The sequence below is a fragment of the Phaethon aethereus genome (genome assembly GCF_964289735.1).
Source record: "Phaethon aethereus genome assembly, chromosome: 10".
Classification (NCBI taxonomy): Eukaryota; Metazoa; Chordata; class Aves; order Phaethontiformes; family Phaethontidae; genus Phaethon; species Phaethon aethereus.
Genome location: NC_138586.1, coordinates 13,766,111 through 13,782,868, shown reverse-complemented (window position 1 = coordinate 13,782,868; position 16,758 = coordinate 13,766,111). Strand labels below are relative to the sequence as shown.

Sequence of the window (16,758 nt, the reverse complement as noted above, 5' to 3'; positions counted from 1 at the left end):
CAGCAGCTTGTTTCCTCTGGCCTTTGTAGTGCTGTCACCTCAAGGCACACTCTGTTGTACTTTGAAGGCTATGGCCTATGTGTAAATTAATATTTTTCTTTTGAATAAGCAACAGCAGCATTTCCCACCCCCTAAATCTCTGTGGTGGGTCAAGGGCTGCAATTTCAAGTGAGTGTCAACCTTGCTGATGGTGCTAGGGCTGTTGCTGATGTGCAGCAGGCGCGTTTGTTTCCAGGTTGTGCTTAACTTGAGCCCCTGGTTTCTGCCCGGCGCCGCTGCTTGGTGCAGCAGGGCCCCCGGCCCCTGCTGCGGCCGGGAGCGACCCGTCAGATGAGCGCCCCCGTCCTGCCTGCACACCCCGGGGAGGGGGCGGAAGCCTTGCTGTAGTTACACTCTCTCTTGTTATGCTGCCGCGAAGGGGGTTAACAACAGCCTTTCTACGACCTACGTCCGTGTTTGCCGAGGGCTGAAGCCGCCGTCCGGCCGGGGGCCGCGGCCCGTTGCCCCGTCGCCAAGAGCGGCGAACCCGCCGTTCGTGCGCAGGCGCGGCACAGCGCGCATGCGGCCTGGCCCAGTGCCCCGGAAGCGCTGCCGCGGGGCGCGGGCCGTTTGAAGCGGGATGGAGCGCGCAGCGGTGCGTCGGGGGCCGCCGGCCCCTTCTCTCCCCGTCCCGCGCCGGGGCCCGGCGGGCCGCTCACGCTGTCTTTCGTTCGCAGCTCGAGGAGGCACGGGACGGGGCCCCGCCGCAGCAGAGGCGCCCGCAAGCCCCCCGGGGTGGTGAGGGCCGCGGGGAGCGTCCGGCCGCCGCCACCCCCAGACGCGGTCAGTGCCGGGGGCGGGCAGCGAGCGGGGCTGGAGGACGTTCCAGCGACGGGCCCTCAGACTCGTGCGATGGCGGCTCTCACCGCGGTTTGGCTTCAGGTGGGCGCAGCCCAGGGAGAGTGGCCGCAGGGAGCCGGGGCCGGCGGGGCGGCAGGTGAGGTGGCGCTCGGTGGGGCGACAGCCCCATCCCATGCGTCCTCAACTTTTATTGATCATATCTAAATACAATTTTAGATCACGCACTCAATTGTTTTATGATAATTGGTAGGTGTTAGCATGTTTCGGAATTACAGTCTTTGAGGTTTGGGTGACTTCAATGTAATTGAAAGAAGCGGTATTCATATTTTTATGCAATTACATAGTGTATTTTTCAAGTTGTAAATGTCTGTTTTTTGTCAAAAAGTGAAAGAAATAATTTGGTAAGAGTATTATGGCTTACCTCTATATTTGCATGAGAGTTGCAGTCCGAGTGGTAACGCATGCATTCTGCACCTTAAAATATCTTTATGAAAGCTACTGCAGTTTGCTAAATATTCGCAGCAATCCTATTGAAATGCACTTTGTACAAAAGCAGCTTGTTTCTCAATGTTTTATGTTTTGAGGTTTCAGACTTAATACAACACAGCATTGTCTTCCTGATTATATACCACATGTAAGATGAGAAACAAGCTTTCTATCCCTTCTGACTTCTGATACCTGATTTGAACTTAAACCAATGTAATGTCCTAAGCCTGTGTCTCCGAACGGTTCACTCTTTCAAATTTTGACAGCAACTGATACTGCTTGAATATTGCATGTATATGGTTGCTATAAATTTATAGTATACAAGTTCTAATATTTCTATTATAAGTAATTTAAAACAGTTGAGCCTATCTGAGATGTTCAGTGTCTTTTCAGTGTATATTTCGTTCTCAGTGTTCACAGCTATTTCAGACCAGTAGAGATGCAGATCTACTTGCTGTTGACCTAATATTCTTGATACTAGTCTGCATTTTATTTTTTGCAGCCATGCCCTGTACTTCTCTTCCAGCAGTGATGATGAATTTGAAATGTGTAAGTAGTAGCACATGTTAGTTTGTTGTCTGAAGGAGTATGAAAAGGACACATTTCTGTCTCGTTATAGCAAAATAGTTTTTATGCATTATTTTCTTTTGTTGCTCCTGCTGCAAAGTACATTTTCTCCTTGCAGTGCAGTGTTGCTAGCTATATGCCACAGTGAATGTTCTTGAAGCTTGTGTCTCAATCTTGGATGCTTTTTGCCTTGCGTTATTTTTTCTTGTTGCCTCAGCTTTGTCTGTTCCCTGTCACTCACTCACTTCCTTCTTAGTCTATGGAGCATCTTTGAACAAACGCTTTCTCTAAGCAGTTACTGTTCTAAACACTCAGAATTCCCTCTTGTGTCACGGCTTTTGCTGCATGAGTCTTAGCCAGTCGGAGGGATGTTTTTGGCTTTTCATAGTGGCTCAAGGCCTTGGTAAGATGGAATCAAATAGTAAATTTTACATGATGGCTTCTGCTGTGCATAACTTCCTATGTTTAGCCTATAGGTACAAAACCTGATATTTGTATTTTTCTTTTTGATAATAGCCATTATGACTATCATTTTGTGCTAAGGTAGTTGAGTATGCACTGTTTTTTTCCTGTTGCAAGAGTTCTATTTAGCTCATTCCTTAGATGGACTAATCATGGCTCTACCACATCTCAAGTGGGTTTCAGACTGGTAAGTAAATCTTGCAATGTGTTCCTTTTTACGTATTCAACATTTGAACAGAGATCGTAGAAATGGTAAGGCAACAAGTCATATCTGTTTACTTTGCCTTTTGCATATCACTGTTGTGTTAGTCCAGCAGCTTTTAAAGCAGATTTCTCGTTATTTTAGAGTTTATGCTGCACTCCAGCTCAGTGCCATGTGAATGATCTTAAGCATTGTCGAGCCTTACTACTTATGTCCAGTTGAATTCAAATGTGCTGTGTATAGTTCCTGCTCTACCTCTGGGCTTTTAAATCTGATAACTACTCCAATACTGTTCATTGATTAGGTCATTGTTCACGTTCCTGTAATTTTTGAAACTTAAATATTTTTCAGTCTGCTTTTTTTTTTTTTGCTGCTTTCTTTTTGCCTCCTCCATCCGTGAGGCTGCTTAGTCCAAAGTCATGTGTCAGTTCTGGTATGGAAGGCAGCTGAGAATAACCAGTTGGGTCTTGGAGCAGAATATTTTCAGAGCTATTCTATTGTCGTACTATCACTACAATGACAGTTGTAGGAGAGAGTGAAATGAAAATATGTGTCAAGAGACAGGGAACTGAAGAGAATTGATTTATTAAGTAGCAAGTCATATTTTTCTGTAAGCTTTTGGTTTCCTGTGACCAGCTACCAGCCGTCTTAGTTTGACGCTGCTTCATGGTCTAGGAATACTGCGGTTATGATCATCTAGGAAAGCTGCTGGCCATTTGTGCTTCAATGAGCCACCCTGATGTGGCAGCTTGGAAGGCAGCAGATGCTCTGTTTACTTCTTTTGTAATGAAAGTAGTGGTGAAGACTACTGGGTGCTAAAACTGAAAATAACTTATTTCTCCAAATACTTTTTGAGCTTCAAGGTCTTGAATTCTTTTTTTCCCCCCACCTTGTGCACCTCTTCAAAGAGGACAACATTCAGTACCATTCCATGCTTTTTTAACTTACAGTGTGCTTTCAGGGTAGCAAGCTCAGCTGCTCTTCTTGGTACCAGAGTCTGGTGCTGGGCGACGATTGAATATTGAAGTAAATGCTAGACAGCTGCTGTCAGCTTTGAGGAATTAAGAGTTGGAATTACATGTAAAGGATTCTTATGTTGTTTGGGTTTTTTTAAGACTTTAGACTGGATTTTTACTAGTTGCAAACTTTTCTCTTAAAGAAAAGCATAACAAAACCAGAACCTTGTTCATAATTAATGTCTTACTGTTTCAGTTTTAGCTAGGATGAAAACTCCCAAATCTGTTTCTAAAAAGGCAGATGCAAGGTGGGTGCTGTAATTAATGATTTTTCAGTGTTTATATATTAGTTTTCTGTATCATATCTACTATTCAGAATACAGAAAAATGTTCAAAAGCTTTAGTGATTCATGGGTGGATACGTGTATAGGCGTGACTGCAGACAGAAGAACTGTTATGTGTTCAATCTGTATGTTCAGGACAAATGTGAACTGAGATGTTTGGAGGTGTACATGCTCTATTGCCATTGCTATTAATGGATATAGTTGGTAACATTTGCTGTGAGCAACTGATAATGTTATATTGGGTGGCTTTTTTAGTTTGCTTTTTTAGTAAGGCAAACTCACTTTATCTTCCTGCTTATGCCTACCTTTTCCCACATTATTTGCTTGTTTTACAGTTTGAAGGACTTAATTGATGACTCAGATGATTTCTTCTTGGACTTTAAAGTGAGAAAGAGCGCAACAAAGAATGGCAAGTAATTGTCCAACAGCAAATATGAAGCAGGAATTTTAATGGATGGAAAGATAGCTTTCATTGCTGACCTCATAAATTTCTGAGAGAGCTTGTTAAACATAAACATTAATGATTCTATGATTCTACGAAATGATCTCTGATCAAGAAGGGTGGGATCCCTTGCAGCTGAGGTGAATGTCAACCCTGAAACATGTATGCCAGCTGCAGACTGTAAAAAGCTAATGGAATGGTTTTGGGGAAAAGCAAGGAGGGAACGGCAATGGGGGAAGCAAGGTGGACCAGAAGCATGATTAAAAAAAAGTCACTAATAGATCTGACATGATGATCCCTTGGTCTTGATAAGTCAAATCTGAGATGTCAGAAGCCTTGTTTGTTGGCAAGTGTGTGCTTTGTGCTGTAGGCTATGGTCTAGTCAGCTAAGGCTGAGCATTTTTTAAGTCACCCTTCACCTTGTGGTTTTATAAAACTTTAATATTAAATGTTCAGCCTCACTGTTACATTGACATAACTTTTATTACTGGGAATGAAGATTATGCCAGTGCTAGCTACATTTTCAGGATTGTTAGACCTGATGGCTGATGTATATGTACATGGGGTTTAAGCTATTTTTTTTATACATCTTTCAGTGACTTTCCATTTAGTATGACGGTAAATGAGCAGGGTGTAATAAAGAAAATGCAAAGATGTATTTCTGTTCTTTGTGTTTTCCTATCTTTCAAGGGATTGTTTTGTATTAAGACAAAGGCAAGTCTCCTAAATGAAATTACCAAAACTTTAATCTGTTTCTCTTGAATTGCAGCACAGAAGGATCATCAGACCCCGAAGAAGTTGATGACTTCTGGAAAGAAAAACGCTTACTGCAGTTCTTGGCAGCATCCAGAGGCTTCAAGTGAAGAAGACACTGAAGATTCTGTCTTTGTAGAAAGTTCATGGCATGACTACCAAAAAGAGGGAGTGAAAGACTTGAAAGAGAGTTGGAAGTGCATAAAACTCCCACCTCCACAGAATCTGAGAGAGTCAATCTCCAGAGGCAGTCCAGACTTGCTTGCTAGAAGGAAAGAAAGAAGCTGTGAAAAGAGTACAGAAAGTAAAGTGCCAACTGTGGCACTGCGACAAAGGACAGAGGTAGAATCAGATAGCTCAGATGACGAATTTGAATCATTAATAGACCGCATAAGGAAACGAAGTATACCCCAAAAAACAATCTTAAGCACAAGTAAAACTGTTTACCAGCCAAGCACAGTAGGTAAGCAAATGTTCTTAGCTAACTTGCTAGCTCCCTGCTGGCAGCAATGTTAGTGCTAATTGCCTTATTCTTTTCATTTGCGTGGCATATGTTTTAGAAGTGCAACCCACCATCTTGCAACTGAATTTGATGGAATCAGGAATTATTCCTTTGAGCATTCTGAAAAGTGATTCTACTAGTCTTGTGGTATCAAGGTTTAAGTTTTTCACTATTGCTTGTTTTTATAATTCCTATAATTGTAGGCATTTTTAGTTTTTAAAGTTGTTCTGAAAACAAATCTAACTGGTGGGTTTGAATTATGTTAACTGCTATGCTACTTAAAGAAAATTAATTAGTGTGAAGTTATCATTTTGGTAAGACTGAAATTTTGAGCAGTTTAGATGCTATTAATTTAGTATTTGGATTTATAATTGATTTTATTTAAAATACAGTTTATAATGAGAATTTCCTTAAATCAGTGGCTGCTTCTCTCCTTTGACTAACTGAAGTGAGCTCCAGCTGAAAGATTATAAAGGGGGAAAAGGGCTATTGCTGAGTAAAAGCAGGCGAAAACAGATCTTTCTAGAAGAGTTAACGCAAGGTGCCTTCCTCACTAACAGGGACTCATTCAGGGCAAAGGAGACCTATGAAAGAGGATGGCTGACAGCATAGAAATATGCCCTGGGAAAGAGCACTTTTTTTTTTTAATTGCAATATGTCAACATGGTGTAGAAAACATATTCTAGAAGTGAGCTGGCAGCTGCATTGGCTTCTCTGTATATGATTGAATAGTGAAAAGGAGACAAGTGGCCCAAGTAGGGGAAGAATTATAGAAAAGCCAGCAGAGAGAACGTCTACTGAAACTGCAAAACTGGAAGCAGTCCTTGATTTCTGGTGTGAGGGTCAGTCATTTTATGTGTTTGTCCAGTTGTGGACTGGGGAAATAGGCAGCTATCTGATCAGTACTTGCCTGTGAAACAAATGACGTGACTTATGGTACATAACAGAAGGTTAGAATGATTTTTTTGTTCAAATGGTGTCCCTGCATTACTGCTCCCAGTGTGCTGGTGATGTATTTTGAATTGGTGAAATGTCACAGAAATGCTTGAGTGATGTCACAGATGCTTTTCCCTCCATTGAAATGTTTGAAAATTTGGAGTCTGCCACTCCTTCATTGAATGATAATTATTGTAGTATATAACAGTAAATTACTTTTCCATCAATTGTAAAAGCCTTTGCTTTAAGTATGCACAGTAAGCGTGTGTATGCTGAGGTAGAATATTGCACTTTTTTCACCGTTATCTGTTACCTGGTTGCTGATGCCTGTGCTCCCAAATCTTTGATGGCATCATGTAATCCTGTGACTCTTTCTGTTGAACTAGAAAACATAAAGACACCCTGTGAAGATGCCCAGCCCTTGAGAGGGGAGGGAGTCAAAATGCCAAGGCCAAACTCCATTTCACTTCAAGAAACACCTTCCAGGACAACTGCTTCTGCAAGAACTCCTAGGAATGAATTGGTCAGTTGCTCACAATCAGCAAAGACAGAGAAAAGGTAAGTGTTTCTCCATCTTTACTACGTTCTAGGACCATTACAGATGGACAAAGAGATGCTGAGCATTTTGCCTAGTATGACATTCTGATTTTTCTGATACCTAGAAACTTCTGCTACCAGTTCAGCAGTTGTTAATGGTTAAGTAGCTGGAAATCAAAGTGTTCAGTAATTCATGCCTTTTAACAAGCTTATCTTGATATTTTTGACCTGTATCCTTATAACTTGCAGAATTCATGTTTCTTTTTCTATACGTGGATACACCTTAAGCTTTTCAGAAGAATGTCTTTTCCATTTCCAATAGCTGCCTTTATTCTGTCTTTTAGCCATGTTATGTTTCTTTTAGTCATTTTATAATTGTGTATACCACTACAAAACCATTAAATGATGTCTTTGCTGCCGTATTTGAGCTAGTCATCCTAGTGGAGTATCTACTTCCTCTGTATGGATTCCTGAGGTTTCCCAGAACATCTTTGGCTATGTTTCTAAAAATATACCTTTATTGTTGTTGATCATGTTAGGGCTGTTCATATATTGATCAAGTTTTGGTATAATTGTGGTTCGCTGTTTCACAAAGATCTGAGCCACCCTCTTTTCCTACTTAGGAGTCCTCAATCTAGTTTTGTGATTTAATGAAATAACTGCAGAACTACTGCAACAGCTCTGCCTCTTCATGCCCCTGAAGGGTGAAGAAGACAGTATAAGCATGTGTGCCCCACTGGCCTTGTGAGGGCAAGCTGGTGAAAAGTTGGGAGAGGCGGCATCCCAGGGATCTTTATTGGCTATAAAGTGGATGTTATTTTTCAATGTGATATCTCTGTACTTCAGTAAACTGCTTTATGGCTTTTTTTGCAGGCTCAGGGTGTGCTCAGTGCCTGGCTGTTTCTTGCAAGATCTCTCAAATCCAGCTTCCCACTATGTGAAGTATTTCAAGAAAAATAAAGAGGATCTGGCACAGAAGCTCTACTGTCTGTACAATAGCACCATCTTTGAGCAGAAGGTTAGCTTCAAAACAAAAAGCTACAATTCTGAAATGCTGATTAATATGTTGTGCCTCACTTCTTGATGTGATGGTCTTTATCCTCTTCAGTAAGTAGAAGTGAAGCTTTATAGCAATGGCTTATGCTTGAATTAGTTCAAGCAATTTCTTTGGAAGGGGTTTATCGCCACTGTGATGCAGTGGCTTTCAGCTTGGCTTGCTTTCCCAGCTGTAATGGTGTACCATCCTTAAGTGAGCAGTCTGGATGGATGGTCTCCAAGAGTCCTTGATGAGAGAAACTGCTACATGAGGGGCCTTGGATCAGTTTTGTCTTTGAAGAGGTGACTGATATTCATCTTCGTGTATTTTCTAGTACCTGCATGGTCATCAACTCAGCAGCCCGGGAATGTTTCTGTTGCTGCCTCTGTGGTAGTAGACCCCAGCAAAAGCAGCTATGGCTTTCTGCTGCTGAAAGAAGCTCAAGGTTGCCTACCACCATTGCTTATTCAGCTTTTACTGAAGTAACATGTACTAGTGAACTGTGAAGCATTACCACAGCCTAATAGCTAGTTGTAGCACAACTTTTCTTGCCTGCAGCTGACAAAAGCCAAGTGGCAGGAACGTATGCTGGGGAGCAGGGAGCTGGTGGATAAAAACACTTCCCTTTGTTGTTAGGGCCTGTTGTTTCATGCTTAGTCATGCTACACGCAGTCTTTATTCATTCCTATTACATGTTCATGTCTGCCATGCTGGAATAGATTAAAAAGCTGCTTATCCTTTGAATAACAGTTTTGGGTGAACCTAAAGCTATAAGTTGTGTTTCAAATTGAAGATTCAATTTCAGGGAACCACTGTCTTGACCTTTACATCTTCTGGGATATTGGAGACCCTCCTCTGGTGAGAAAGGAAGGACACTGCCCTCAGTAATTACAATGGAATTTCCTTCAGGAAGGAAAAGTTTCTGTGCAGCTGAGAAAATACTGTTGAACTAACCAAGGACAGGCTGAGGTCATGATTTCACATGAAGCTGAGCTGAACAGGCTCACTGTTGCTGAAGGCAAAATATCTCACTCCCCAGTGCTTCAGCCCTGTACCTATGCTGGCACTTACTACTGTTGGACCATTTACTTAAGCTCATTAACTCATTTAGATGACAGAAAACTGTTAGTAAAAGAAAAAGAACAGGGCTAACCAAGATAGATATGATGAGGGCTTATAAAATCAGGAGCGGCACAAAGGATAAGCAAGGGGTGATTATTCACCCTCTCACAGTGTGAAGGTGCATCAAATTAAAATGGCAAGTTGCAAGTTCAGAACAACCAAAACAGATGGTACTTGACCTGTAAATTATTAAGCTGTAGAACTTCTGATCATAGACTATTGGGGATGCTAACGATGCATATGTATTCTTGAACTCGCGTACACGCTCTCTCCCCTAAACACATTCACACACTCTCTCCCCAAAACACCAGAAAACAACTCTGAGGACTATTTAAGACAAAGGAACCACCTGTGGCTCAGTGAGGTGTTGTCTTGCAAATGACTAGTAGTTGGAAAGAGTACTTTTTTTTGAAGAGGAAGTTCTGTTTTACGCCTGGCCTGGCCTTGTATTTCCTCTTAAGCAGCATGTGTTAGCCACTGTTGGAGGCAGAATAGAGGGAACTAAGGGACTTTTTGTCTCATCCTGCATTGTGTAACTCCCAGTGTTGGTTACAGAAAAACTGATGATGGGAATAAGAAGCCATGGAGGTTAGGTTTGCATCTTAAGTGACTACACTGTTAAGGGCACTAACAGAGACATTCTGTACTGGCTTTGCAGTAAATATAAGGGGAGGCCAGAGGGCCAGGAGAAGAGAGGTAGGAGAGGGCAGATTATGTGTACTGTTCTGTTTTTCAGTTACCAGAGAAAATGGTAATAATCTGGAATAAGAAAATGAGAAAAACAGCTGGATATTGTGTAACTGGACAGACAGAAGGTCCTGAAGCAAAGCGTTACGCTCGCATAGAACTTTCAGAGAAAGTCTGCGACTCTGCAGGTAGGTAAAAGAAACGATATGTTGATTGTTCTTTGAGAAAGCGAGTTCTAGAGATAAAAATGTGAATCTGAGGCCTAAGAGATCTGGAACTGGACCCTGTTTTGAAATTTCATATTACCTTGAATAAAGAAATCCATTAATGGTAGTACTTGTCCTCACAGCCCTTCTAAGAGGCTGTGCAAATTTACAAAATGTGAGAACAGAGATGTATTCATGCTAACTGCAGTGTTTTGTTTATATTTCTTATTGATTTGAAGACCTATGCTCTAATTCTATATGCACTGTAATGGCAATCTAAAATCTGACTTCTTCCATCATAGCTAGCCACCTTGTTGGTAGTATTTAAAGCTGGAATAAAGACAGGTCAGTGTCAAATTAAGTTCTGTTATGTGGTGAGTACTGTAACTTTTCTCCATTTTCCCCTCCCAAGCTGGGGAAATGAGTGTTGCAGTTACTGTAGGAGAACCAGTTCTGTAATGAATAGAATATTTTGAAATAAGCTTAATAAATTTGATTTGAGACATACAACAGAGTACCCTGGGAATCTGCTTTTGAGGGCTTAAGAGTCCATGAGTGCTGGTCCGTTTTTTAGAAGCACAGGAGCCCATTGTGTCAGAAGTCAAGCAAGCAGGGCAGAAGACCGGCTTGGCTGAACAGGGAACTCCTTATGGAGCTCAAGAGGAAAAAGAAATTGTATGGTCTCTGTAAGTGAGGTCAGGCATTGCAGGAAGATTACAGAGCTGTAGTTCGTATATGCAGGGAGAAGACATGAAAGGTCAAAGCTCAATTAGACTTGAAACTGGCCAGTGTTGTGTCAGACAGCAAGAAGGGCTTTTTTAAGTACATTAATAGCAAGAGGAGGTCTAAAGAAAACGTTGGACCAATGCTTGTTGATGATGGTCATTTGACTAATAGGGATAAGGAAAAAGCAGAGACATTCAGTGCTTTTTTTTTGCCTCAGTCTTTAATAATACTGATAGACCTTGAGCCGCCCAGTCCCCTGAGTTGGAGGACTACGAGTGTGGGAACAGTGACTTTCCATTTGTGGACACTGAAATTGTAAGGGACCAGCTGTATCAGCTGAATGCTCACAAGTCCTTGGGACCTGATGGGATTCAACCCAGAGTACTGAAGGAGCTGGTGAATGTTATGGCAGGACCCCTGTCGATCATCTACCAAAGGTCTTGGGAGTCTGGGGAGGTCCCTGCTGACTGGAAGCTAGCCAGTGTTATTCCAATTTACAAGAAGGGTGTGAGGGAAGACCCAAGAACTACAGACCTGTTAGTCTCACCTCAGGTCCTGGAAAAATTATGGAGAAGATTGTACTGGGTACTACTGAAAGGCATTTAAAGAATAATGCGATCATCAGGCACAGTTAACATGGGTTCACAAAGGGAAAGTCCTGTTTAACTAGGCTAATAATCCTTCTATGATAGGGTCACCCACCTAGTGGATGGAGGGAAGGCATTGGATGTAGTTTTTCTGGATTTTAGTAAGGCTTTTGATACTGACCCTCACAGCATCCTTCTGGACAAGTTGTCCAACTGTGGGACGAGCAAGTTCATGGTGTGCTGGGTGAAGAACTGGCTGAATGGCAGAACTTAGAGTGTTGCAGTGAATAGGGCTACATCTGGCTGGTGACCAGTCACCAGTGGTGTTCCTCAGGGTTCAACTCTAGGGCCAGTCCTATTCAATATATTTATCAACAATCTGTATACAGGAGTTGAATGCACCATTAGCAAGTTTGCTGATGATACCAAATTGAAAGGTGCTGTTGACTCTTGAGGGACAAGATGCCTTGCAGAGGGATCTAGATAGATTGGAGCATTGGGCAATGATCAATGGGATGAAATTTAACAAGTCCGAATGCCAGAATTCTGCACCTGGGGTGGAGTAATGCCAGACACAAGAATAAATTGGGAGAGAAGTGGCTGCAGAGCAGCCGTGCAGAAGGGGATCTGGGGGTGCTGGTTGGCAGCAGGCTCAATATCAGTCAGCAACGTGCCCTGGCAGCCGAGAGGGCAAACTGCATCCTGGGGTGCATCAAACACAGCCTAACCAACTGGTTAGGAGGTGATTATCCTGCTGTATTCATCATTGGTGTGGCCTCAAGTTGAATACTGTGTGCAGTTCCAGGCCCCACAATTTAAGGAGGATGTGAAGGTCCTTGAAAGCATCCAGAGGAGGTCAACCAAGCTGGTGAAAGGGCTGGAAGGAATGTCTTATGAGGAGTGGCTAAGGACTTTGGGTTTTTGTTTAGTTTGGAGAAAAGGAGGCTGAAGGGGTGACCTCATTGCTCTCCGCAGCTTCCTGAGGAGATGAAGTAGAGAGGGAGGTGCTCATCTCTTCTCCCCGGTATCCAGTGATGGGAGGAGTGGCTAGAGAGCAGCCCAGCGGAAAGGGACCTGGGGGTGCTGGTTGACAGCCGGTTGAACATGAGCCGGCAGTGTGCCCAGGTGGCCAAGAAGGCCAACAGCGTCCTGGCCTGTATCAGAAATAGTGTGGCCAGCAGGAGAAGGGAAGTGATAGTGCCCCTGTACTCAGCACTGGCGAGGCCGCACCTTGAATACTGTGTTCAGTTTTGGGCCCCTCACTACAAGAAGGATGTTGAGGTGCTGGAGTGTGTCCAGAGAAGGGCAACGAAGCTGGTGAGGGGTCTGGAGCACAAGTCTTATGAGGAGCGGCTGAGGGAACTGGGGTTGTTTAGTCTGGAGAAGAGGAGGCTGAGAGGAGACCTTATCGCTCTCTACAACTACCTGAAGGGGGGTTGTGGCGACGAGGATGTTGGTCTCTTCTCCCAAGTAACTAGTGATAGGACAAGAGGAAATGGCCTCAAGTTGCGCCGGGGGAGGTTTAGATTGGATATTAGGAAAAATTTCTTCACTGAGAGAGTGGTCAGGCATTGGAACAGGCTGCCCAGGGAGGTGGTGGAGTTGCCATCTCTGGAAGTGTTCAAAAAACATGTGGATGTGGCACTTCAGGACATGGTTTAGGGGACATGGTGGCGCTGGATTAATGGTTGGACTTGATGATCTTGAAGGTCCTTTCCAACCTAGTGATTCTGTGAATGGTTCAAAGCTGCACCAGGGGAGGTTCAGACTGGGCATTAGGAAGCATTTCTTTACTGAGAGGGTGGTCAAACACCAGGACAGGTTTCCTAGAGAGGTGGCTGATGCCCCATGCCTGTCTGTGTTTATGAGGCATTTGGACGATGCCCTTAATAATGTGCTTTAACTTTTTGTCAGGCCGTTGCACTAGATGATCATTGTAGGTCCTTCCAACTGAAATATTCTATTCTAATTGTGGAGAAAATCCAGTGCTCTGCTCTAGTTGTTTCAGGATGAAAAATATCAATGTTAGAAAACCAATCAATTAATCTTGATCTAAATAAAGGTGTTTCAGGTCTCAAAAAAAACCCAAACAGAAAACTCAAACAGATTAGGTGTGCCGGGAAGTAACTAGAATGTAGAATTAGGGCTAATCACAAAACTGAAAATGCACTGAGTAAAACCTTGTTTTGGGGCATTTTATCTTATCAAAACATTGGTAATTTCAGCATCCAAAATAACTCTTGCATCTTAATAAAGAAAGAACGTCAAAGGTTTGAAGCAGCGACCAAGGATAGAAATTTGTACTTCCCCATATCTGACTGATCTTAATGCTTTTTGTTTGCCTTACCCCAAGATCGTCTTCGAGACACGCTAATTCATGAGGTTTGCCATGCAGCCACCTGGCTGATCAATGGTGTTCGCGATGGACATGGACGATTCTGGAGATTCTATGCCAATAAATCAGCTGTGATTCATCCGGAACTGCCAGTAGTAACACGATGCCACAACTATGAAATTAATTACAAATTCATCTATGAGTGTGTTCTGTGCAAAGCTATGTGAGTAATGTTTTGATTTTGCATATGACTATGTATTAACTTTGTCTCTAACTTGGCAGTCTCCTGTGTCTAGAAATCACGGGTGTCTCAAACTGTGGAGCAATTGGGATACTCTCCGAGTTGTCACTTCACGTTTCCTGAGTCCACAGAACCTCACTACATGATTCCACATATTTGTTTCCAGGTAGTTTCAGTTCCAGTTCAGAGGTCAGGACAGGCAGAAATGTCTTCTGAGGACCACTGATGATGTTGGAAGGCTTTTGGGAAGCAGTAAGATATCAGAATACATGCCTCAGCTTTGAAGGATGTAGCAGGGGAAGGTCACACCCCACGTGGGTGCTCTTACTTTTCAAACATTGCTCAAATTATGTAAATTTGGATTCACCTTCTACAGTAGTTAATATTGAGTGAACCTGTAAAAGTTTTTGCTTATCTCTGATTTCATGATCAACACTGATCCTTTGATAGGCTTTTTGGTAGGGGGTGGTATTTCCGGTCTTAACTAACTGCCTGCATCAGGAGTAATACTTCCGTGAACCTAGACAGAGAGAGCAATGACTGGATCTGGCACATCCCTGTAGAATGCATGTAAGCAAAGTGCTAGCATGTGTTGCAGAAAGAAAGCATTTCAAATTTTTGAAATCTATCCACATTTTACAAAGTAACATCTCTGTGCCATGACAACAATCTAGATTTGATCTAAGGAAAAACAGTCCACAAGGAAGTGCTAGACTTGGCATGGTGGACTGAGTTACTTTTTATATGCTCATCCTTGTAAAGATACTGAGGACCATCTGATGCTGAAAGAAGTCAGTAGTAACTGGAATTCAAAAGCAGAACAAGTTCCCATAAAAACCGGGCACAAAATGTGTGACAGTATTTAGATATTAGAGCATAGTATCAGAGGAAGCTTTCTCGGTTTTGTATCTTGATGACTTTGAATTAAGACTAAACATTTTGACTAATCTAATGTTATGGTAATGCTAAGTAAAATGTAGAGATCAACTATATAATGATTTCTATTAGTTTAAAACTCTATAAAAGCTATAGTCAGTTTTCTAGTTGATCTTTTACCTCATGCAGTCTTTCAGCTTGTGTATGTATTAAAGGAAGAATAGATGTCTGTAACCACACAGATGTTAGCAGCACTGTGATGTGAAGGATTGAAGCTAGGACACAGATCTACTGACAGATTGCAACATTGATTGTTGCAACATCAGACTTCTATCTTCCTTACTGTATTTGTGAAATAAGAACGATATGTATTGCTGAGATCAAGCAGAAGAAATAGTTGCTATAGTAAATTCACAGGTTTCATACCTTTCATGGGTATAGAAGGTGTTGCCTTTTCTGGAAAATCATAGCTGACTGCAGGCTTCTGTATGTAATGACCTCAGTCTCAGTGGGAGACCATGATGGTTAGTGACTTCAGTTCTGCATAGCTCAGGAAAGTGGCTGACAATGGTGTAATTTTTAAAATTTTTTTTAATTATTTTTTTTTTAATTAAAAAAAAAAATTATCCCCTCCACCAACTTTACAGGCTAAACACATGCTCAGAAAGCATGCATGGGATTTTTTTTATTAGGATCATATGTGCTGCTTCCAGAAGCACTGGAAGGAAACAGTATTTCACATATGAAAATATCTTCCTGAAGTGTTTAATATGACTGTGTAATGCATTAGTTGCTTAGATGCAACAGAGCATTGAGAAGATTTGATGGTGTGATGGCTTTGAGGAGAAAGTCCAAGGGGTAGTTGATACAGGGGTCGTGGAGGTGTTTCAAGATGTTGTAGCACTTCATACTAGTAGGCTGAGAGTAAAAGAGACGAGAAAGATCAAAGCTGAAAAGGCAGTGCAAAATGTTCTAGGGTAGAGAAATGTGTAATACAGATTTGATTGTTCCACTGTGTGAAGTATGTAGTCTGCTTCTAAATGTTCTAAAATGCTTGCTTAGAAATCTGACCTAAGTAGCCTGGCAGAAGAAGGGCGCCCTTTCCCACAAGAACTGTCTACCGCAAGTGTGAAATCAATGTCCTTTTTTTCCATTTCAGAATTGGACGTCATTCCAAATCTCTGGACACAGAGCGCTTCATGTGTGCGTTCTGCGGGGGGCAGCTGGTCCTGAGTCAGGCCACTCGGAAGGACGGCACTCCTGCTAGGACACATCTAACGCCCTTTGCAAAGTATGTGAAAGAAAACTATGGACTTACTAAAAGAGAGCAGCATGGTCTAAGCCATGCAGAAGTCATGCGGAAACTCAGTGCTGACTTTGCTTCAAAAACTAGGCTTCAAGATTCCTTGTAATACCTCGATACACTTCCTTTCTTGACTCCACTTAAATTTTTTACATAGTAGTAAATGAATCTGAGTTTAAGAATGCATTTCAGAGGATTCCAGAAAATTCTAATATTTTAGCATTAAGTACTTCTAATAAAGAAGACCTTAAGGCCATTTCTAAAACGGACAAGAGTGAGCAAGAAGAAATGATGATAGAAAGTCCATGGTGATGCACAAGTCAGTCAGGGTATCCTTCTTAGACTTCAGATAAACACCTGTGCCTGGGAAGATGCAGTTCTAGGCCCTTCATGGGACTGACTCACTATGTTTGTCTGGAATTTTCTGAACGATATTTATACATGGTGCTTCATAGCGTGTCTTCACTGACTCCAGTGAGCAATGGATTCTTTTTCATCTGGGTAGCTGATATGCCATGACCCTGTATGTGTGCTGAAGAGCTGCTAGGTATACATCTGTCTGGGATTACCAGATTGCAAGAAAAATCCAGGCCCATGAGTCAAAGCCTTCTC

General features: G+C 42.3%; 1 protein-coding gene across 1 annotated transcript; it reads left to right on the top strand.

Moving 5' to 3' along the window:
- Positions 1-1,850: 1,850 nt before the first annotated feature.
- On the top strand, positions 1,851-16,255 carry GCNA (germ cell nuclear acidic peptidase; the record flags this gene model as incomplete). Its single annotated transcript, XM_082003997.1, has 9 exons — positions 1,851-1,875; positions 3,770-3,821; positions 4,193-4,266; positions 5,069-5,515; positions 6,877-7,048; positions 7,901-8,045; positions 9,922-10,060; positions 13,745-13,949; positions 16,003-16,255. Exons 1-9 carry the CDS (start codon positions 1,872-1,874, stop codon positions 16,253-16,255), a joined length of 1,491 nt encoding a protein of 496 aa, XP_081860123.1. The 5' UTR covers positions 1,851-1,871.
- Positions 16,256-16,758: the final 503 nt, after the last annotated feature.